Below are 25,032 nucleotides of genomic sequence, written 5' to 3'. Positions count from 1 at the left end.
CCTTCCCCTGATTGTATTTCTGGAGCACCCGGGCCTGGCAACTCTTGTGGCGTAACTACCACCATAGCAGCCATAGCGGCTGCTACGGGCCCCACGTTTCTTTGTATTCAAGTATGGATGGTATCCATATTCCAGAGTTTTCAGCATTTGTGAATGATCAATAGCAGGAGATGTGGATGACATGAGGTGAGTACCAAGGATTTATATTATTACTATATTAACCCCTGCACATGATGAAGAGCTACCACTCTAATCCCAGAAAACTAGAGCTCCAATTTGGCATGATTGGTTGTCTCGTGGCAAATACTTGCTTCCTTTTGTTCATGAGCCAATGGGTTTCTCACTTAACTCTTTGTTTATGGGGTCCAAAATTTGCTATTTCATAATGCTCTAGGACAATGCGTTATTAAAAAAAGAAGGAATGATATTCTCGGAATGAAAGCATGAATGGAACAAAGGAAGTTATTAGAACAAGTTTAAGCTGCATGAAGATATTTCATGGAGACATAGAAGAATGATGAGAAAAAAGGGAGGGGTTAATAGGTAGACTCAAAGGGGTGTGTATATATATATATCTCAGAGTAAGAAAGCAACATAAATGTGCTGCATCATAAGACTATTCTAAAAGAAAGACCAGAAAGATCTACTTTGACTTTTAGCTTTAGAGGTATAAATTCTTTCTAAAGTCCCCCTGCCTGTAGAGTCAACTTTGGAGAAAAGCATAGTTATTTACCATATAAATGTGATAAGACCTGTATTGCATTTACATGGCTTTCAATGATGTCCTTGAGGCCTTAGGGGGAGTTGGCTGCTTCCAGATACTACATACTATACTCTTATTGATACCAGTAGCTATGTTGTCATGTCACAATCTTCTTCAGAACTTTACGGGTGCAGTGCCTGAACATCACTGCAAGCTTCCATCCATTACTGACTTGAAAAATCTAAATCGGACCAATCTTATAAAACATTTCAGTTCATTGGATCAAGACCACAAACCCTGGAGATGTGTCCAGTACCGAAAGGCCAGAGAATTGTTCTTTAACAAAACAAGCAAATTATTGGAAGGAAAGAATATGGAATATTGCAAAGAAGGATGGACCTATGATCGAAGCATCTTCTCCACAACCATTGTTACTGAGGTATGAACCCTAAATATTTTTACTTCATCTGCATTTAAAGTTAAAATCTGAAGAGAATAATTAAGGTTTTAGAATATTTCGTTATCTTTGACATGACATATTTTGATGTAACTGGATGAATGCCAGTACCGTAAAAGGACCCTGATCATATTAGGTTTGGAGATGTTATGTTTTAGATAAACTCCGGTAATGGTCTAAAGGTTGCTGATCAAACTGACTGCACAAAACCTATATCACAAAATATTTGTATTCATTTAGTCTTTACCTGTTCTTCACGGTAAGTGGTAGGGTGGTAGTATATGGACACATTAAAGTACCAACATATGAATATAAATTTACAGTATTTTTACATTTCATGTATTTAACACAGTGTTTGATAGAAGTTCAGACAACCATATGTGTGATGAGGTTAGAGTGCAAGGAAACAAAGCCCTTGGAGGGCCAAAAACGAAATTATTATTATTATTACTATTATTTATTTTAAAGTGCCATTAATTCCAGAGAGCTGTACATAGGTAACACAGAAGGGTTTAAATACATAACATGAGACAATAAAAACAATAAGTACAATAAACATGAGTTGCTAATTGACAGACTGGTACAGAAGGAGACAGGGTCATGCCTGCAAGGGCTTACGAACTACAAGGGAAGGAGACAGTAGGTAAGAGTCTAAACTGTTCATCCGCTAATGTAGTGGTGGCAGGGATATGTACTGTAGGTTGTAAGCTACATAGGTGGGCTTTCAGGTAGCTTTTGAAGGTTTGGATTATGGGAGAGAGCCTGAAGTGTTGGTGTAGCAAGTTCCAGAGTATGGGTGATGCACAGGGATTATCTTGAAGGCGACGAGGCAAGGAGCAGGCAAGAGAAGAGCAGAGAAAAAGGTCTCTTGTAAGGACTGGAGATTATGTCTGCGAAGGTATCGGGAGATTAGGGCAGAAATGTATGGAGGGGACAGATTGTGGACTTCCTTGTATGTCATAATTAATATTTTTTAATTTATTTGCTGGGCAATGGGTAGCCAGTGAAGAAACTGGCAGAAGGAGGAGGCAGAAGAGGTAATTAGGTAGTTAACCTGGCAGTGGAGTTGAGGATAGATTGGAGAGTTGCAAGAGTGTTAGATGGGAGGCTACAGAGAAGGATGTTGCAGTAGTCTGAGCAATAAATGAAGAGGGCATGTACAAGCATTTTTGGTAGCTCAGAGTTAAGAAAAGAGCAGATTTGAGAAATGTATTTGAGGTGGAGGCGGCAAAAGGTGGTAAGAGTTTGGATGTGTGGAATGAAGTATAAGGCAGTTTTAAAGGTTATTCTTAGGCAGTGGTCTTGTGAGACTGGGAAAACGATGAAGCCATTAACTACGTTTGTTAGTTCTGGTAAGGTGTTGAGTGAAATGGGTGAAAAATGATGAACTCTGTTTTCTCCAAGTAGGAGAGATAGGAAGAGATAGCTGATAGACGCTGGGACTCTGGATAGCAGAGACATAGCATCAGGACTAGAGAGGCAAATTTGTGTGTTATCAGCATAAACGTGGTATTGAAAACCATTAGATTTTATGAGCTGTCCAAAAGGTATAGGAGCAATGGTCCCAGGACAGAGCCTTGAGGAACATCAACAGACAGAGGGCAGGTGTGGGTGCTGGTGTGCGAGTGGGAGACACTAAATGAAAGGTTGGTGAGACATGAGGAGATCCAGGAGATGGCCAAGTCTCTAATGCCAAGGATCTAAAGAATTTGGAACAAGAGGGAGTGGTCGGCCATGTCAAAGGTGGAGAACAGGACTAGAAGGCAAAGTAGTTTTGTGAGGCTTTGGCTGTTCACAAACCATTAGAGTCTTTGGTTACGGCTATTTCAGTAGAATTGTGGGGTCAGAAGGTAGTTTGTAGGTTGTCGAAAAAAGAGTTAGATGAGGGGTCAGAGGACAGTTTAATATGGACATATTGCTCATGGAGTTTTGAGGCAAATGGGAGTATCAAGATTGGGTGATAGCTGGACAGAAATGATGGGTCAAGGGACAGCTTATTGAGGATGGCTGTGATAGTTGCATGTTAAAATGAAGAAGGAAACATGCCAATGATAGGTGGGATAGGATTGGATCAAGTGCACTGGTGGTGAAGTGTGATTTGGAGAGTAGGGTGGAAAGCTTTTTTATCAGTAAGGAGAGAATCCGGTTATAAAGGAAGGGTACCGTGCAGTTGTATAGAGGTGCTGCAGGGACTGTAGGTTAAACTATTTATAATGGTGTCAATCCTGTGTTTGTTATATGGCAAAACACTCAGCTGATATGAAAGATGTTTTAGCGATGCTGGTTTCTATGGTCTGGAATCCAATAGGCGAGGCAATGACACAGTTCTCAATAATAGTCCGTAGCAATGCAGGGTTCGTAGCACTTTAGGAGTTGCGCTCCAAGGAGTTGTACTTCAAATTGTTGTAGTGCAGCAAGCTGGAATTAGGATTAGCCATAATTGGGTTGGAGCAGGCAAACCTGGTGTGCGCAATCTATGGAGTCCCCTGGTCTTCACCCTGATCCCCCACAAGGGAGCATCAATTTTACTGCAAGGGGATTCCCAGGTCGCATCCCCAGGATAGTCCCCAAATGACATCTGCACTACAGGTGAAGTAGTACAACAGAGAGAGGGATAAGCCATGGTCAGGTGTATGCAGAGTTCGGTACACAGGAGCGGAAGATCAGCCTTGGTCAGTCAAATGCAGAGTTCAGTATACAGAGCTGAGAGATCAGCCATAGTCAAACATATGCAGAGTTCAGCACACAGGAGGGCAATAGTGGTAAAGCACAGGGAAGCTGGATTACTGGCAGGCCATTCATAATTAATCACCAAGAACAGCAAACACATGGCGGGGACAAAGCTAGATCAAGCAAGGCTCTCTGTAGCAGAGTGGTCAAGGCAGAAAAACATGACTGGAGAGTCCAGAGTTCAAGTATAGGATGTAGGGGGACACTAGTCAAATAGGTTTGTTTATCAGAAGTGATTGTGGCTTTGAAGTTCAGAAGTGCGTCTCTGTATGTTTGGCTGATTGGTGAGACAGGGCTGTCGAGTTTGTGTGTGTAAACTGTGTTGAGAACTACAATTATTAACGTGTTGTTTAAAACAGAGGCGGCTTCTACATCATGAATAAAGAATACGGTGGTAGGTTGTGAAAATCAAGACATTTAAGGTTCCTACCAGGGTTACATAGTTACATAGTTACATAGTTAGTACGGCTGAAAAAAGACACATGTCCATCAAGTTCAACCAAGCGAAGGGAAAAGGGAAGGAAAAATTTCTACACATAGGAGCTAATATTTTTTTGTTCTAGGAAATTATCTAACCCTTTTTTAAAGCCATCTACTGTCCCTGCTGTGACCAGCTCCTGCGGTAGGCTATTCCATAAATTCACAGTTCTCACTGTAAAGAAGCCTTGTCGCCTCTGCAGCTTGAACCTTTTTTTCTCCAGACGGAGGGAGTGCCCCCTTGTTTTTTGAGGGGGTTTTACAAGGAACAGGATTTCACCATATTTTTTGTATGTGCCATTAATATATTTATATAAGTTAATCATGTCCCCCCTTAGTCGTCTTTTTTCAAGGCTAAATAGGTTTAATTCTTTCAATCTTTCCTCATAACTTAAATTCTCCATGCCCCTTATTAGCTTCGTTGCTCTTCTTTGTATTTTTTCCAACTCCAGGGCATCCTTTCTATGAACTGGAGCCCAGAACTGAACTGCATATTCTAGATGAGGCCTCACTAATGCTTTGTAAAGTGGCATTATTACATCCCTGTCCCGCGAGTCCATGCCTCTTTTAATACACGACAATATCCTGCTGGCCTTTGAAGCAGCTGATTGACACTGCATGCTGTTATTGAGTTTATGATTTACAAGTACACCCAGATCCTTCTCAACAAGTGAATCCGCCAGTGTAGCGCCCCCTAGGACATATGATGCATGCAGGTTGTTGGTACCAAGATGCATAACTTTACATTTATCTACATTAAACTTCATTTGCCAAGTGGACGCCCAAACACTTAGTTTGTTTAAATCTGCCTGTAATTCATGAACATCTTCCATAGTCTGAACTATATTACATAGCTTGGTGTCATCTGCAAAAATAGAAATAGTGCTATTAATCCCTTCCTCTATATCATTAATAAATAAGTTGAATAATAGTGGTCCCAGCACTGAACCCTGGGGTACACCACTTATAACCGGGGACCATTCAGAGAAGGAATCATTGACCACAACCCTCTGGATACGGTCCTTGAGCCAATTCTCAATCCAATTACAAACTATATTTTCTAAACCTATAGTCCTTAATTTACCCATTAGGCGTCTATGGGGGACAGTGTCAAATGCCTTTGCAAAGTCCAAAAACACTAAATCCACAGCGGCCCCTCTGTCTAGACTTCTGCTCACCTCTTCATAAAAACAGATTAGGTTAGTTTGACAACTTCTGTCCTTAGTAAAACCGTGCTGGCTGTCACTTATAATGCTATTTATTGTCACATAATCCTGTATATAGTCCCTCAATAGCCCCTCAAACATTTTCCCCACGATGGATGTTAAGCTTACTGGTCTATAATTACCCGGGGAAGACCTAGAGCCCTTTTTGAAAATAGGCACCACATTTGCCCTGCGCCAGTCCCTTGGCACTATACCTGTCACTAGAGATTCTCTGAATATTATGAAAAGGGGGACAGAAATAACTGAACTAAGCTCTTTAAGAATTCTAGGGTGTAACCCATCTGGTCCCGGAGCCTTGTGCACATTTATTTTATTTAATTTAGCTTGGACCATCTCTACATTCATCCAATTCAGTATATCAACTGATATATTAACAGCACTGGCACCGGCTACATCAGCTGCTCCTTCTTCTGTTGTATATACAGAGCTAAAGAACCCATTTAGTAACTCTGCCTTCTCTTGATCCCCTGTGATCAACTCCCCATTACCATTATCTAGGGGTCCTACATGTTCAGACCTTGGCTTTTTTGCATTTATATGCTTGAAGAATTTTTTAGGATTTGTTTTACTATCCTTGGCCACCTGCCTTTCATTTTGTATTTTTGCTAATTTTATTACATTTTTACAGATTTTATTAAGCTCTTTATATTTTACAAAGGCTACAGTTGTACCCTCAGATTTGTATTTTTTAAATGCCCTTTTTTTGTCATGTATTGCCCCTTTCACAGAAGGTGTAAGCCATGTGGGGTTTAATTTGAGTCGTTTATACTTATTACCTGTAGGAATAAATTTTGCACTATAATAACTCAAAGTAGATTTGAAAATCTGGATTTATCTGTGGTAGTATCTGGATTGGATGGGCAGTTGAAGGGAAAATGGAAGAGAATGTTAGTAAATTGTGGTCAGAGAGATGAGTTTTAGAGGTTAGATAGAGAGCAGGGGCAGGTGAATATAAGGTCTAGTGTGTGTCCCTCTTTGTGAGTTGCTGTAGAGGACCATTGTGAGTTGCCAAAGGAGGAGGCAAGCAATTGCAGTTTGGAGTCATTTGTGGGATGTATCAATGGGGATGTTGAAGTGTTGATGGTGGTGAAGTAATCAAAAAAGATGATAGGAGGGCCTGGTGGCCAATAGATGAAAGCCACATGATGGTTGGAGAGAGAATAGATGCGAACAGAGTGCACTACAAATATAGGGAGGGTAAGGTACAATAATGGTTCAGTTAGACCCAAGAAGTATAGGTTATGAGAAATAAAGAGGTTATGCATCCATACACAAATACTTTTTTATCACTTTTCCGATATATTCCCATTGAACATATACTGGTACGTGGGCAAATCTATGCTCTGTTCAAGTCTGCTAAATAAACACAATAACCACGGGCAACAAGGCTTGCAAGACCATGGGTCTGTAAGGCTTATTCTCATATATTCATACCAATTAGCATTAGAAAAAAAGATTATATTAATAATATTGTGTATAATAAATGCTTCCCTTTACCTTGCAGTGGAATTTAGTTTGTAACCAACGTTCTTGGAGGCAAGTAGCTCGTTCGATTTATATGACTGGTGTACTTTTAGGAGCACTCGTCTTTGGCAGTCTCGCTGACAAGTAAGTTCATGTTCCCTCCCATTATTGTGTTTTTGAATGGACTTTGTACCGAGCGATGGAACACATTGACACTATTTAAATTGACAACATTTTTAACCAGGTATAGTCATTTGTATGGATATCTATAAAGAGCTTTTTTATTACAGGTTCTATACATCATTCAGATAGGCTGATAATAATACATAAGTAAAACCATGCCATCTTATATATTATACAGTGGTAGAAATATTCCTGGGACACTGATTTCCAATCTCCATTTTAAGATTATGGTGTCATGAAGGTTAATCTGTCCTAAATCAGTAGTCAGAATAGGAGCTAATAACACTAATCTGGAAATATTTTTAGTTTGGTTTTTATTACTGAAGTCATATTACTGCTGAGAAACAAAATTGGATTTATAGAAATCTTATGGAATCTGATGTCCATAGTCATGCCTGTATTTTTGTTTAAAGGGGTTTTCCCATCAGAGACATTTATGACATATAACTTTTTCTGCTCCCTCTGCCTCCCCGGCCACTTACTGGTTATATGTTCGGTAGTTACAAAAACAGCGTAGCTCGCTGAGCTACACTTTCCACAACTCCCATAGTAGTGAATGGCAGTTACAGATGCAGCGTAGCATGCGAGATACGCTGTTTCCGTAACTATCATTCAGTTCTATGGGACTTGTCACTGGTTTATGTCTTTTAGGGATATATACTGTAATGTGACGATATCACTGTATTTTATTCAAAATGCAACCTGCTTCTGTTTGATACACAGTGCAGACTGCAGTAATGTCATTGCCTAGTACAAGTGCGAATGCACTAACATTGCCACTATTAGCTCTGTGACCTGCTGGAGATCTGAGGTATATATATAAATGAACTCATAAATTTGTTACAACCGGATGTGGAGCTGGTTTCCAATAGTTTATTGCTATTGTGGATTTTTCTATTTTTCGTTACTTGGATCTTGTTATTTTTAAATATATTTTGTTATTTTTATATATTTTTATTATTATTTATAATATTTTTCGATATTTTATAATTTTATTTATCCAAATAGTGCTACCATAATCCGGTTAGATACCTTGGGGATTCCCCCGTTGGTATATTAATTTAGCCCAGTAGATGCCGATAGAGAGCTGTCTGCTGCATCTATGTATTATTCTGAGGCTGAATAGCTGTGCTGTATAAGCCCAGTAGATGCCGATAGAGAGCTCTCTGTTGGCTGCATCTATATGTTATTCTAAGGCTAAATAGCTGTACTGTATAAGCCCAGTAGATGCCGATAGAGAGCTCTCTGTTGGCTGCATCTGGCTAAATAACTGTGCTGTGTGAGGATACAAGCCAGTCTGTGCTCGTCGTTTCAGCTGCTTGCTGCTATGCCCTTATAAGGGCTGGTGACTAATACCAGTCGGTCTCAGAGCTAGCCCTGTATTATTCTAAGGTCTGTGCTCGTTGTTTCAGCTGCTGGCTGCTAAGCCCTTATAAGGGCTGGTGACTCATATCACTCACACAGACTGGCTTGTATCCTCACACAGCACAGTTATTTAGCCTTAGAATAATACATAGATGCAGCCAACAGAGAGCTCTCTATCGGCATCTACTGGGCTTATACAGCACAGCTATTCAGCCTCAGAATAATACATAGATGCAGCAGACAGCTCTCTATCGGCATCTACTGGGCTTATACAGTACAGCTATTTAGCCTTAGAATAACATATAGATGCAGCCAACAGAGAGCTCTCTATCGGCATCTACTGGGCTTATACAGCACAGCTATTCAGCCTCAGAATAATACATAGATGCAGCAGACAGCTCTCTATCGGCATCTACTGGGCTAAATTAATATACCAACGGGGGAATCCCCAAGGTATCTAACCGGATTATGGTAGCACTATTTGGATAAATAAAATTATAAAATATCGAAAAATATTATAAATAATTATAAAAATAACAAAATATATATAAAAATAACAAGATCCAAGTAACGAAAAATAGAAAAATCCACAATAGCAATAAACTATTGGAAACCAGCTCCACATCCGGTTGTAACAAATTTATGAGTTCATTTATATATATACCTCCGATCTCCAGCAGGTCACAGAGCTAATAGTGGCAATGTTAATGCATTCGCACTTGTACTAGGCAATGACATTACTGTAGTCTGCACTGTGTATCAATCAGAAGCAGGTTGCATTTTGAATAAAATACAGTGATATCGTCACATTACAGTATATATCCCTAAAGACATAAACCAGTGACAAATCAAAACCTTACTAGGGAAAACAAACTAGGTATTTCAAACACTCAGTGAATTTAGTTCTATGGGACTTACGGTAACAGAGTAGCTCAGCGACATTTATCTGACGCATCTAACTGACATTGATGACATATCCTGTGGATGTGTCATATACTATATGTCTCATTGGAAAACCCTTTTGTCCATATATGGACAGTGAAGTCAGGGACTTCTCCTGGAGCGGAAACACCTGCCACAGGGTCGGGGATTCTGCTTCATAAGTCCCTGATGTCACTGTGTCTATATATGAACAATGAAGCCATGGACTTCTCCTGGAGCGGAAACACCGGCCACAGGGTCGGGGATTCCACTTCAGAAGTCCCTGACGTCACTGTGTCCATATATGGACAGTGAAGTCAGGGACTTCTCCTGGAGCGAAATCCCCAATCCTCGACCAGAGCATTGCCGAAGCTGTAGGTTTGTGGATTGGGGATTCCGCTCCTACAGGGAGCAAAAAAATACCCTCCTCCTCCTCACATGCACTTCGCACTATGAGGAGGAGGAGAGAGCGAGCGACGGAAGACATGGCCATCCCTCGGAACACATTCGAGTGATGGCCTTGTACTACCCGGCCCCATAGACTTCTATGGGAGCCGGGCGGCCAGGAGAACGACCGAAAATAGGGCATGTCCCATTTTTTGACGGCCGGGTTTCCCGGGCTGTCAAAAAATTGGTTGTGTGAATAGCCCCATTTGGGCTCTATTGTTCCTACTGCGGCCGTGCGATGGCCGTTTTTTGAACGGTCGTCACATGGCCGGTAAACCCTGTCGTGTGAATAGGGCCTTAAAATCTAGTTATTTAGTTACAATTTTTATTGAGGACATCAGTGGCGTAGCTATAGGGGTCGCAGTGGTCGCAATTGCGACCGGGCCCCAAAGCCTGGGGGGCCTGCCGCACCACATCAATAAGAAGTTACTATAGTAACTCGATCCGCGGGCCCCTGTTACTATAGTAACTGACAGTACTTACCATCCTGGTTCCGGAGGTCCTGACATCCTGACGTCACAGCGCTGTGCGCAGCGCATGATGTCACAACGCTTTGCGCCGCGCACAACATCGTGATCCTGGATAGAGTCAGGACAGAACTTCCGCCGGGGCTGAAGAGGAGGGTAAGATTAATATCCCTGTCTGCTGAAGCTGATTGGCGGGGTCCGACTCCTGGGAGCCTGTCAATCTGCTTTTTTGAAGGTACCGCAGCACTCCTACGAGAGCTGCTTCCCCTTCATTCTGGTCACTTCATTCCGGTCACTTGCTCACACTGTGAATCCGTGTCGGCGATTCACAGTGTGAGCGAGTAAGGGAAATGAAGGGGAAGCAGCTGTCGTACGAGTGCTGCGGCCCCTTCAAAACAGCTGATTGGCCGGCTCCCGGGAGACGGACCCCGACACATCAGCTATTGATGGCCTATCCTGAGGATAGGCCATCAATGTTTAGGGACTGGACAACCCCTTTAAGCCTACGTTGTAGCAGGCTTAGAGGGCCCATGAGACAGGATAACAGATTGTGTGATACTGTCTGCTGGGCCCTGTATTTAAGCCAATCACATGGTAGGCTTAGATACATGGCCCATGTGTGATCCTGTCTAATGGGCCCTGTATATAAGCCTACCACACGGTAGGTCTAGATACAGGGCCCCAGCACACAGTAATCTTATACTGTATAAGATTACTGTCTGCTGGACCCTGTATCTAAGCCTACCTTGTGGTAGGCTTAGATACAGGGTCCCACAGACAGTATCACACATGGGCCCTGTATCTAAGCCTAACACGTGTTACTAATTGTTTTTTATGTGTTTTCTTACAGGTTCGGTCGTTGGACTACGTCGGATTCCAGGACTACTTCGATGATGGCTTTTTTTTTATCTAGTAATGGCCGCCGGCTGATTGACAGCATCCATTGCTAAGGCGGGGCTTAGTGTTAGCCGTTGCAGAGGCTAACACTAACCCCCATTATTACCCCGGTACCCATCGCCACCAGGGGTGCTGGGAAGAGCCGGATATGATCCAGTACCTGGCCATCCGTAGTGACGGACTGGCATCGGGGCGGCCACAGGCTGGTATTATCAGGCAGGGAAAGGCCAGAAACAGTGGCCCTCCCACCCTGGTAATGCTAGGCTGCTGCTGCTTTATTGTATCTGGCTGGTTATGAAAAATGGGGGGGACCCCACGTCATTTAAAAAGAAAAAAATAATAATAATTGGAAAGAACAATGTGGGGTCCCCCCCAATTTTCATAACCAGCCAGATACAACACAGCAGCAGCAGCAGCAGCAGCAGCAGCCTAGCATTACAATGGTGGGAAGGGCCACTGTTTTTGGCCTTCTTCAGCCTAATACTACCAGCCTGCGGCCGCCCCTGTGCCTGACCGTCACTACAGATGGTCGGGTACTGGTTCGTACCCGGCTCTTCCCAGTACCCCTGGTGGAGGTGGGTACCAGGGTAATAATGGGGGTTAGTGTTAGCTTCTGCACCTGCTAACATTAAGCCCGGCCTTAGTAATGGAGGTTGTCAATCAGCCAGCAGCTATTAATAAGGTGGTAATTATAAAGTTTAAAAAAATACAAGTACATAGAAAAAATATTTTATTGAAATAAAAAAACACAACCCCCATTAACCATTTTATTGAGAATAAAAAAACGCTGTCATTGAAGTAGTCCTCGTATCCAAAGTAGTCCAACAACCGAACTTGTAAAAAAACGCAAACACACAAAAATAATTAGTAACACAAAGAAGCAAAATTATTATTCTTACCTTTCCTGGGTCCAGCGCTGGAGCCGCAATGTCAGCGAGCTGGGCCCTATATCTATCTAATCCGATCATGTGTGATACTGTCTGCTGGGCCCTATATCTAATCCAATCATGTGTGATACTGTATGCTGAGCTGTGTATCTAATCCCATCATGTGTGATACTGTCTGCTGGGCATTATATCTAATCCTATCATGTGTGATACTGTCTGCTGAGCTACTGTGTCTAATCCTATCCATAGTTGATAGGGTCGTAGTGCTATAGATATGCTATGCTGTCTCCTATACACACACACACATTTTTTTTGGGCGGACACATATGTATTGGGGCTATTTCCCCTGACATTTTAAGTCCTTAGTGACGCTCCTGGCTGCTAGTGCTGCATTGTTGGGTCACTTAGGAGTGGCCATGAGAAGTTTGCGGGGGGGGGGGGGGGAATTCAGAGGGCCCACCTCCATCTATACAGAACATGTGCATGTTCTATTTTTATTATGATGATATTATCATAGCATATCATGAATAATGTCTAGCGACAAGTGATTATTCTCCAATGTTAGCTCCGAAGGAGGTTGTTTTCTGCTTGGGCCTATTATAATGTCAGTTTGGGCCCACCGAATGATCCTTTGGTGGGCCTGTTAGACACTGAACATAACATATATGTTATAATGATGGTCTTGGTGCAAGCACAGCAGACAAATGTACAAAGTAGCCAATGCTTTGGTTTACATTATATCTTTCCATTATGATGACCTATTTTTCTTTTTCCTAGATTAGGCAGAATGGAGATCCTCACATGGTCTTACCTTCAGATGGGAATAGCTGGAAGTTGTGCAGCATTTCTACCTACGTATGATGGCTATTGTGCATTCCGCTTCCTTTGTGGTGTGGCGTCTTCTGCTATTTCTGTCAACAGTATCTCCTTAAGTTAGTATCAAAGGCCAGGAATTACAGCATTTGCGTTTTGGTTCAAATGTCTATGGAAAAAAATACACATTGTGTTGTATTATCCTTTTTACCAATTGTTGCATTTTGTAGTCTTAGAGTGGATGCCCAAGCATGGCCGGACACTAGCTGGAATTTTTTTTGGCTTTTCCTACTCCGTGGGACAAATAGTCCTAGCTGCTATGGCATATGTGATCCGAGATTGGCGATGGCTTCAGTTTGCTGTTTCTGCCCCATTCTTTATCTTCTTTTTCTATTCTTGGTAAGCTCTTATCCTTTATTTGTGTGTATGGAAGGATGAGAGATTTGTCCCTATGTGGAGCTGTGGAAATAGTGTATGTACCCATTCTACACTTACGGTCTGCTTTCTTTTGAATTAGGTGGCTGCCTGAATCTGCTCGTTGGCTAATTATTCAGGGTGACCCTTATAAGGCTCTGAAAAACCTAAGAAAGGCTGCTCGAATCAATGGAAAATGGAGAGAAGGAGAGAAACTGACTACAGAGGTAAAATACTCAATGTTCAAACTGTGATACAATTAACACTGCCGAGCAGAAAACTAGGACACTCAGATAATCAACGGTTTATCATGAGGAATATGCACAAAAAGTATGAAAAATATGTCGGATATGTCTGGGAAATATGTATATGCTATTTTAGTTCATGTACCTTTTCATAGTGCATAATTTGGTCTGCTAAGAAGGTATCAGTTGAAACCCAATGTAATCACCTTTGATAGTTGCGGACTGTGTGTGTCTTCTAGATCAGTGGTGAAAGGCAGTCTTACCAAGGCTGTTTTCGATGCATGCATTTGTTTGTGGCTCTATATGATGTTCATGTATACATTATTCCATGCAGTTTATACAGACTTCACAAAGAAACCCAAACCTAATGTTCCCACAAAAATCTTTTCCTGACCCTCATGAGAAGCATTGACTGAAATTGCATTATTTGTGTCATGTTACATTGATATCAGATCATTTTCAGTTTTTCTAAAATTAAATGTATTTTGTGTTCATTTCTCCATCATTGACCATTTGGCCTTCAACATGCTCTATCCACAGATGCTTTGCTCCGAGATGCAAAAAGACGTTCTTATAATCCGATCCGCACACTCAGTGTTTGACCTTGTCCGTACTCCGGCTATGAGACGCATGTCCCTCTGTCTAGTTCTAGTTTGGTAAGTTGATGCTGCTCAGGAGTGTTAGGTTAATAATTTTCACAAGCTCATTCTTCTACTATTCAATGTACAATGTACCCATCTTTTATAATATTGCCAAATGTGTAGACTAATAATAAAATGTTGTATCTGCCAAATGTAACAGCTATGGTAGAAATACCCATTTTTTCCCCCTTTTTGAGTGGTACCTAAAAACTGATCCCATAGATGTGCGCCAGCATAAGTTATATGGGACATAGATAGGACATAACTGTAGGTTCATTTTTATTTTATTTTGGTTTTTCAATCGATAGGTTTTCAAGTAACTTTGCCTATTATGGGCTCAGCATGGACCTGCAGAATTTCGGGCTCAGCATTTTCATGGCTCAGGCGCTATTTGGATTGGTAGAAATGACAGCTAAACTGATGGTGATGCTGGTGATGACATTTGTGGGAAGACGAGTCATGCAGTTTGTGTCTTTGTTTCTGGCTGGAGTAATGGTGCTATCTTATGGATTCATACCTCAAGGTATAACAACTCAGTAACCTGTTAATCCCTTCCAACAAGAGTGTAAAGACCATTGCCTTGCATTCATTACACTATTTCCTTGCTCCTCTAAGTTATGAATTAGTTTTTTTTTGTTTTTATTTTCATAGAAATCCTTTAAGATTGACAAGTGTATAATGCCAATATATTGCACTTGTCAATCAGGATGCAAATAATACAAAACCCAGTATAACTCAAAGGAGAACTGCTTGTGTCTTCTAGACAAATGGTCTGACACGCGGGATCCACCTGTAAACTATCACATCTACGTTCATAACTTAGATGTAATAGATTAATGCAGGAACCGCTGTCACTGAACCCGTCAGGTCCGCGGGACTGACAGATTCAGTGAATAACATTAGATACAGCTGGTCTGTACAGAGAATAGAGAAGATGTATTTAAAAAAGTAAAAATAATTTTTAATAAAATGTATTTACAAAGTTTATTAACACACACTAATACATATTTTTATTAAAAAAACAACAACAAAAAACAACACTTTCAAGCATTTACATAGCCTTTAATATACTGACATATTTATATCAGTCAAGCTAAACTCCATTATTAAATATGGGCGTAACAATTGAAGGATAGAAGGTACAGAGGTAGCAGTTGCACACAGGCCCTGGAGTCTAAGGGGGCCCAATGACACCCTTACCACATAAGAAGATGCCACTATTATAAATGACATGGTAGGTCGTAGTGGTGGGGGTTTACAAATTTGGTATTGGGGCTGAAGAGCATCAAGTCACAGCTCTGCTGCCAAGTGTACATTGCAATTATTTGCCATGTCCTGGTTCTACAACTGATCAAGTATATACTGTTCCTTTGCAGAAATGCAGATGTTATGTACAGTCTTAGCAGTGACTGGGAAGGCTTTCCTGGCTTGTTCTATTACATGCATGTACCTGTACACCGGAGAGCTGTACCCGACAGAGATAAGGTGAGTTTACACTGAATTTTTAATGATAAATATTTCACTCCAATTTATAGCATTCACTGCAGCACTAATTCATAATTTCAGATATTGGCTAATGAAAATTTAAGAATTTGTGGTGAGCTTGTGCTTATACATAGCAGCCAATCTGATTAGGCAGAGCTGCAGCTTAAAGCATTGAGGTGAGATAGAGCAGCAGTTTCAGGCTCTGATAAAATAGGAGATTAATTTTCTCATGCATTAGTAAATGCAGCAAATCTATACACCAGTGATTATAGCCCTACCCTAATAGAGCAGAAATAAAAAACAGCCAAAGCTGTAGAAAGTAAGCAATAGTAAAACGGCTATATCACATGTACTAACTTACATGTCATTTTTAAGAATTCAAGTGTACACCCAGTTTAAGTGAACACATACTAATGAAAGTATTATTCCCCCTTCTTCCACGCAGGCAAACAGGGATGGGATTTAGTGCTATGAATGCTCGCCTGGGCTCTGCTGTCGCCTCTGTTTTGCATTTAACAGGGGATTTTTCAGCGACAATCCTTCCCATGCTATTTGGAATCACGCCAATAATAGCCGGCTTCTTCTCCTGCTTCCTGCTGGAAACGAAAGACTCTTCATTACCAGATACCATAAATGAAGTGGAGCATAGGTAAGAAGTATTATTTTCTACTCCCCCCCCCCCCTTACTCAGTATATTTCATTGCTCAGTCATTTTAATTTCTGGTTAGGGGTTGTATTAGATTAGAAAAATGGGTTTGCTTTTTTTCAGAAATAACGCCAGTCTTGTCAATGGACTGTGTCTGGTATTGCACCTCTGTCCCATTGAACTGATCAGGGCTGAGCTGCAATACCAGACGCAGCTCGTAGGCAATAGTGGCACGATATTTTGGAAAAAAAGCAGAGCTATTTTTCTAATCTCATACAACCCTTTATAAATGGCACCCTATCCCTTAAATACACGTTCTATACCATGCATTGTAAATATGGATAGTAACATTTTTAAACTTTCTTGGGGTGAAATTAAAATATACATATATGAAAATCAATCTCATCAGTGCATTGAATATAAACCAAGAACTTGCAGTTTTTCTAGCTGGAGAAAAGTCCATATAGTCCACGTTGTCCCTTTGAGTAGTAAGCTATGTAAATGACCAATAGGCTTCATAGGTAATGTTTCATCAAAAAATGACCTATTGTTAAAATCAAGTGTTTAAACATATTTTAAAACATTTTGTGATTTGTTTTTCCATTTTCCATGTCTATATATCTATATAAAATCTGTCATCGTTTATATTTTTTTTTCTGTATTTTTGTTTCTACTGAATAACTAAAGCAGAGATCTTTTTTTTCAAATATGTTTTTATTCAAAACCAGAACAGTTACAAGTATGCAATGTGTATCACACATACAATAATATATACATCAAATAACAAAGTGTTCCAGCTTCAAAATTCTTTTTCATTTTACTTGTCATCATTAAGTTGCAAGGTATGCAGTAAAACAAAACACAGCCAACAATTCCCTTCCCTCCCCCCAACTCTCCCCCATCTCGGTGAACATTTTCTTAACTGGCCACCAGCATGCCTAGCGTGCCCTGGATACTCTGTGAACTATACCATGATGTGTGTCGAAATGTGCGCATGAACATCCCTATCTCTGCTGTGGGATAATGTTGCTCTATGAATTTACGCCAAGTTTTAAAAAATTGTTCTGTAGACCTTTCTTTGTGTTTTTCTAGGTCCGTCTTATCATACCCCAATAAAGTCTTGAGAGTAATCACGACCTCCGCAATTTCCGGGACCGATGCCTGTAGCCAGTGACGCAAGATGCACTTTTTGATAGCCAATAAAGCCATATGCACTCCTTTCCGGGCCACTAGAGGTGGTCCCTCCCCCCCTGGATCCAAAGGAATATAATGAAACAGCACTGCCTGTGGGCTTGCGTGCACCTCCTCCCCCCAGGTATCTTTAATAAATTGTAACGCCCGATCCCAAAACGTGCGAATTTGTGGGCACAACCACATCCCATGAAGTAAATTGGCTTTGTGCAAGTCGCATTTTGGACAATTACGCAGATAATGTGCTGGAGCGTCCCTGTAGGATAAATTAAAGGCGTATGTCGCTCTGTGCATTAGCCTGAAGTGCATCTCACGCCACTGTTCATTCACCATGACCTTCCTCACCCTCTCCCATCCATCTCGTATCTTGCTGGAGATGTCTGGATCCTCCAGCTCCAACTCCCACGTTCTAAAGCAGGAAGTACTAAAGGAATCAAGATGAGCATTCCGAAGTTTACCATATAAACTTGCAAGGCTTCTCCCCGCACCACCCTGCGGCACCATCCCATCAAATGCTCCCCGTATCTCTACTCCATCAATATTGCGGACTTTGTTTTTACATAACCCCGTTATTTGAACATATTGCAAATATTGATTTTCCCTCAAATTGTATTTGCTAGAGATCTCCTGCCACGTAAGCCATCTCCCCTCCTCAACATTCATGAGTTGGCCCAGGACCTTGATCCCTTCATCTTTCCACTGCGAAAACAATTTATTCTGACTCCCCTGTGGAAACATGGGGTTATCCCACAACGGCCAGAATTTAGAAAGACCATACGGAAGACCAAAAAGCTTCCGCACCGCCTTCCAGGTGCCGATTGTATCTTTCAGCAACAGACTTGCCTTAACGTTATTAGGCAGTTGAGCATATGACATGTGTAGCAGTGCCTGCAGCGGAACCGCTCCCGCCAATTCCTGTTCCAGCTGAACATTGGAGTACATATTGGTGTTATGTATCCAATCCCCTATGTGTCTGCAGATGGCCGCTAAATTGTAGTATCGTATAAGTGGCAGCTGAATACCTCCATCCACTTTGGGCAGTGCCAATTTTTTATATGCAATCCTAGGTCTCTTTCTTTGCCACAAGAATTGTAAAAATGCTGTCTGTAATTTCTGGTTATCTAGGTGCTTGATCAATATGGGTATGGTCTGCATTGGATATAACAGTCGAGCAAAGCTTATCATTTTTAAAAGAGCAGCCCTCCCAAACAACGACAATGGCAATGACGCCCATCGATTTAGTTCCTTATGGATTTTTTCAAACAAGGGTGAATAATTCAGTTTATAAAGAGAAGAGGGAAATTTGCCTATTTTAATTCCCAGGTATGTAATATACGATCTAGCTATTTCCACCGTGCCCTGCAGGGGTGGTCTTCCCCCTGATTCCTTCAGGTAAAGTAATTGACTCTTTTGCGCATTGACTTTATATCCTGAGAAGGACCCAAAGTATTTTAGCTTCTCCAGCACCCCCCCCAAATGATCCCCAGGCGATTTCATAAATAACAAAAGATCATCAGCGAAACATGTTAGCTTGACCTCCTGTCTGCCAACCTTAATCCCTTCAAAATCTCTGGATGACAAGAGATGTCTTGCTAGCGGTTCCAAAGCCAAGTCGAACAGCAACGGAGACAGGGGGCATCCCTGCCTTGTTCCCTTCTGTAAATGTATCGGTGCTGACAAAAAACCTGCAGTGAACACCCTAGCTAGAGGTTCTGAATATAATGCTTCCAGGTAATTCCTGAACAATCCTTGTATCCCAAATCTGTCTAAAACTAACCTCAGCCAATCCCAGTGTACATTATCGAAGGCCTTTTCGGCATCTAACGTTAAAAGTGCTGGCGAATCATGACCCTCCATATTAGAATTCCTCATTGCGTCTTGAACCGCCAAAACCGTGCGTATGTTTTTGACCGCCGACCTCCCCTTGACAAAACCCACCTGGTGTGGCCCGATCAAATTAGGGAGAAACATAGCCAACCTATCTGCCAGTATCTTCGACAATATTTTAACATCCTGATTTATCAAAGAGATTGGTCGATAGGACCCCGGGTTAGCCGGGTCTTTCCCATCCTTGTACAATACTTTAATATAAGCTACATTGCCCGACTTCAAAAATTCCTTATTTAACAGCATACGATTATACACCGGCAATAAAATGGGCGTAACTTCCTCCCTCATAAGTTTGTAGAAATCACTAGAAAATCCGTCTGGCCCTGGCGCTTTGTTATTCGTCAATGATTTAATGGTCGATATTATCTCTTGCTCCGTGATCAATGCGTTTAATGCTTCTCTATCAGAGTCCGAGAGAGATGGTAACGCTACGGAGTCCAGGAACTCCCTCCCCTCATTCCTCTCCGATATGTCCTGTGCATATAGCGCAGTGTAATAATCTCCCAGTATATCATTGACGACTTTTGGATCTTTCTGTACTTCCCCATTTCCATCTCTCAACCCCCCTATGTGAGTCGGGCGAAATTGTCCTTTCGCCATTTTAGCCAGTAGGGAACCTGATTTGTTCCCATATCTGAAAAAATGCGCAGTTGTTTGCTCTCTCTGGAACCTTTCTTTTTTATCCAGCCACCTTTCAAACTCTGCCTTTGCCGTGAGCCAGTCCCCCCTAAGCGCTAATGTCGAGTTTGCCAAGTACGCTGTGTATTTCATGCGAAGGTTTCTGCTAGACTCGTTATAATGTTTGTTGGTTTTCCGTTTAAGCGAAGCAACATAGGAAATGATCCTCCCCCTCAGCACTGCCTTGGCTGTGTCCCAAAACAAGTGGCTGTTTTCTCTATGAGCTTGATTTTCCTGACTATACTCCCCTAACCAGCCCTTCAAGCAGGATTGAAAGGATTCATCAGTTGCCAGAAATGACGGAAATTTCCACAATATATCCGACCCCCTTTTAAACGTATCTGCCAAGATCAAAGAAACCGGTGAATGATCTGATATCACTAAGTCCTCTATTCGAGCACTGAGGATCCTAGAGAGGAGCACCGGAGAAGCCATAAAATAGTCAATACGTGACCATGCGGTATGCGCATGAGAAAAATGAGTGAATTCTCTACCTAATGGAAATTGTGTTCTCCATACATCTACCATGCCCGTGGAAGACAATAATGGGGCCAAGACTTTATCATGTGTTCTTTCCACCAACATCCTACCATCCCCCCTTCTCCTGTCCTCTGTTGTACATAAGACCGAATTAAGATCCCCTCCCAGCAGAATCTGAGGTTCTTTATCCGCTAAAAGTTTTCCTTCCAGAAATTTAAAAAAGACCCGATTGTTGTCATTTGGTGCATATATACAGTACAGACTCACTCTCCCCATGGCGCCCTCCAAGATTACATGCAAATATCTACCCCCTTCATCCCGCTCAAAAGTAACCACCGAACTTTCAATTCTTTTGTGTATGAGAAGTAAGACGCCCGCCTTGCCATTAACTGCTGGAGAACCCATTACCGTACCCACCCATAATTTACTCATTCTCTGGAAATCACGTTCCAATAAGTGGGTTTCCTGTAAAATCGCTATATCCGCTTTCAACTTTTTCAGGTGGCGAAGAACCATCATGCGTTTATGTGGGGACTGCAGTCCCTTCACATTCCATGTAATTACCTTAGGCATCTCACAGTAATGGCAAAGCAAACCTCATTCACCGAGACAGTTCCCCCCCCTCCTTCCCCCTCCCTAAACATAAAACAACATTGAAACCCCAACAACAGATCATTATTACTTTCAGACTTCTCTTTTTTCGCACATTTTGGCGTGGAATCTCTGTGCATTCCACCTCTAGAAACTTTTTGGTATACCATGAACTCCCTGTATACCCTTAAAATATCAACAGCACCTTACACTCCCACCCGACTCCTTGCAAGAAAAATTTCCTCAAGCCTCACTTCAGCTGGACCCTCCCCTGCCATTAACATCAGTAGACCTCAACCCCCGATGCAACGATAGGTATAACAATTCTATCTCAAACAATATGGAACTTTAAAATAACATGAGATTTCTTCCATCTCCGCCTGGACAGTTCCCTTCAATCCGGGGAAGAAGAGGTGAGACCCCTCCTGATACTCCTGTTTCTGGAACGTCCCCTGCGAGGCAATCCGTCCCTGTGCGTCTGGCTACCACCATTATTGTCTTTAGACAAACTTTCCACAAATTTAGCCGCCTCCCCTGGAGAAGAAAACGATTCCATCCCACCGCCGGGTTCAAAGATCCTGAGAATGGCGGGAAACATCAGAGAGAACCTAATGCGTTTCTGGACCAGTAGAGAGCACACCGTGCTAAAAGCCCGCCGCTTACGTGTTACCTCAGCCGAGTAATCTCCAAACATTAAAATTCTGCTGCCTCGTACTCTCACTTGTGCCGATGACCTTCGGTATGCCTGTAATACATTCGTTTTATCCACATAGTCCAGGTACTTCACAATGACTGGTCGCGGTCGTGCTGGGGCGCCATCTTGGGTCACACTTCGCATCGGTCCCACTCTATGAGCTCTCTCCGCTCTCAGCGGGGCTGGCAATCCCAGCGCCTGAGGCAACTCCACCGCACACAACTTTAGCAGCTGTCCTGCTGGTATAGACTCTGGGAGCCCAATAATACGTAAATTGCTCCTCCTCGAGCGATTCTCCAGGTCATCCACTTTATCAACCAGTTGTAGATTGCAAGCTATCACCTTCTTCACCTCCTCCTGTGTTCCCGCTAGCTCATCTTCCAATAAACTGAACCGTTGTTCCAAATCGTTAAGCCTTTCCGCCTGAGCTGAAACATCCGTCTGAATTTGGTGCAATAATTTCGACACCGTCGCCTCCAGAGAAGCTGTAATATCTGGGGCTATCAGTTTCGCTACTTCCCTGGCCAAAACTCGACATGAAATGTCCATGTTGTGAAACATAGTCTCAGGCTCACCTTCTTCCCCTTCTGGCTGCACCATAGGAGGTTGTGATGCCGAGCGCGAACTCGTACTCCTCGTGTTCCTGGCCGGCTCAGGCGCCATTTTCCCCAGCGGCATCATGTCGTCAGTCTGCAGGGCCTGTGATTTTAATCCTGGGGTCCCGGTTTTCACCAGATATCTCTCCATACGCCGGAGAGAAGCCTGTACGTAGGGTTATCGGCCAGCAGCCTCAGGTTAGGTAACCAAGCCTCGGGACCCCGATTTTTGAGTCGGGTTAACGGAGCTCTCCTCACTCACGTCTACTCATGTGCGCGCCGGAACCGGAAGTCAAAGCAGAGATCTTAAAAATCACGATAAATTAATACAGAAAGCATCTTGGGAAATTGTATAATTTTTAATTATGAAAAAAAAAATACATTAATTTGCTAAAGCCGGACAAACCCTTTAAATGAGGCTGTGTTCTAGTGGTCTGTAGAGCACCTCTTCAGCAGGAGCTCATTTGTCATGGGGATTGTGGGTCCCACTGGTCAGACCTCCACTGATCAGTAGATGATGACAAGAATGGGCCCATGATTATAGCAAATGACACAGGATATTTTGTTCTGAACCACATGTGCTAACTAGATCTGTTCAATCCTCAGGTATAAAGATATTTCATTGCAGACTGAAGATACAGAGAATGAACAGTGGATTCACAAGCTCTATTTAAAGGAAGTCTCCTAATAGCTAAATAATGTGGTGAAGAAAGTATCCACGGAGGATATTATATTCTACACTGACAAAAAAAGTTGTGAAGTTGTGATGTTGTCATGTTGAGTATACAATTGCCTCGCCAAGTGAATGGGCTATCCACTGTTGAATATGGAAGACTTTGAACTGAGCTTGGAGAAAGTACCTAGATTTATCCAGTATTATTATCATTACCTTATAGCTGTTTCTACATGGTTACATGATTTACACTGTATGTATTCAATGGTCTGAGAAGATTTGTTGAATTGAAATTAAATATTTATTTTTTACAAAAATGGTAAGAAGTCAGCTGGAAAGCGTGTCAGAATGGTTCATCCATCAGCATGGTTACCTTGTAGCCATTGGTTCAAATCTGACCAAGGCAACATCTTCATGGAGTCTATATGTTCCCCTTTCTTGTTTGGTATTTCACCAATAATATTGTATTTGGACTATAAATACATCCTCTGAATAGTAAAGTGTTCATGAATGATTCATGCATCGCCATATGTTGGCAATATTCTTCCGTAGAAGCAGTACTATATAGCATCTCACAATTTTTTTTTTCTGTCCAATTTTTACGGAAAAGGAGAAAAAACCTGCAAGGCCTCGATAGGGGGTGGCACTAAAGGGACAGTTCTTTTCCTTCTGGAGGAGAGCTACGTTGCATACTCTTTCCGTGGAAACCTTGCCCTAAAGATTTATTACCAGCTGAATTTGGGAGGAGGATTAGTACCGTCTGAGATGTAAAATTGGAGGCACTTATCAAAATCTATGAGCTTTATATAACTCGGAAGCCGTATGAAGCCATAATACGGCCATGTGCGAGAGGCTTAAAGGAGACCTGTCACTAGGTCATATAAGTTGAACTGGTTGACTGACCTGAATAGCGCTGTCTCCCTGATTCCAGCGCTATTTTTCTAGTTTTCCTGGACCAACCCCCCCCCCGTTCCAGAGATGTGGCCCACTGTAGTGTTGGCTTCTTATATGCTAATTCACTGTAGTTATCCAACAGGGTGGAGCTAGCTTCCCTGCCTCTGATGCGGACCAATCAGTGTGAGGCAGCTTGAGGGTAGTTCACGCCCTGTTGGCTAACTATAGCAAATTAACATATAGGCAGCCAACACAACAGTGGTCCATATCTCTGGAACGAGAAGGTCCAGGAAAAAAAAAAAGAAAAACAGCCTGGAATCAGGGAGACAGTCCTATTCAGATCTGTAAACCAGTTCAACTTCTGTGACCCAGTGACAGGTCCTCTTCAAATGCTCAGTAATTTGGGTGGTCATTGGTTATCCAGCACACGCATACTTTTACCAACTAAGTTAGGTTATATTCACACATGTATAAACCTATTGGTACATCATGGACCCTGATGTACTTGAATCTGCGAGGAACACAGTAAGAATTAGCCAACATAAACCTATTGGTACATCATGGACCCTGATGTACTTGAATCTGTGAAATGGCAGATTTGTTGAATAAATTTCTTAAAATCCGTTCCATACATTTGAATGGAGTTGTTTCTGCAGCAGTTGCACACATTTTTACAAACCCCATTCAAATGTATGGAACAGTTGCAGACATTTCTGCAACAAATCTGCAGAGTGTGAACATACCCTTACAGTATAGAACCAGACATAAAGTAAAGAATGTATCACAGTCACAAAAAAAATAACCTGTGAGTCCTAATGTTTCGGATGGTTTACTGCACAAAGAAAACAAACCAACGACTTCAAATGTAAAAATAAGC

At 42.0% G+C, this 25,032-nt stretch overlaps 1 protein-coding gene across 1 annotated transcript; it reads left to right on the top strand.

Annotated features, from left to right (window-relative positions):
• Positions 1-767: 767 nt before the first annotated feature.
• On the top strand, positions 768-23,276 carry LOC142660244 (solute carrier family 22 member 20-like). Its single transcript, XM_075836823.1, has 10 exons — positions 768-1,142; positions 7,098-7,201; positions 13,002-13,156; positions 13,268-13,436; positions 13,555-13,678; positions 14,237-14,352; positions 14,646-14,860; positions 15,714-15,822; positions 16,268-16,471; positions 23,195-23,276. The coding sequence occupies exons 1-10, from the start codon at positions 768-770 to the stop codon at positions 23,274-23,276; spliced, it is 1,653 nt and encodes a 550-aa protein (XP_075692938.1).
• The last annotated feature ends 1,756 nt before the right edge of the window (positions 23,277-25,032 follow it).

Source organism: Rhinoderma darwinii, chromosome 9, assembly GCF_050947455.1.
Source record: "Rhinoderma darwinii isolate aRhiDar2 chromosome 9, aRhiDar2.hap1, whole genome shotgun sequence".
NCBI lineage: Eukaryota > Metazoa > Chordata > Amphibia > Anura > Rhinodermatidae > Rhinoderma > Rhinoderma darwinii.
Note: the sequence above shows the minus strand (reverse complement) of the source record. Positions and strands in the feature narration are given on the sequence as shown.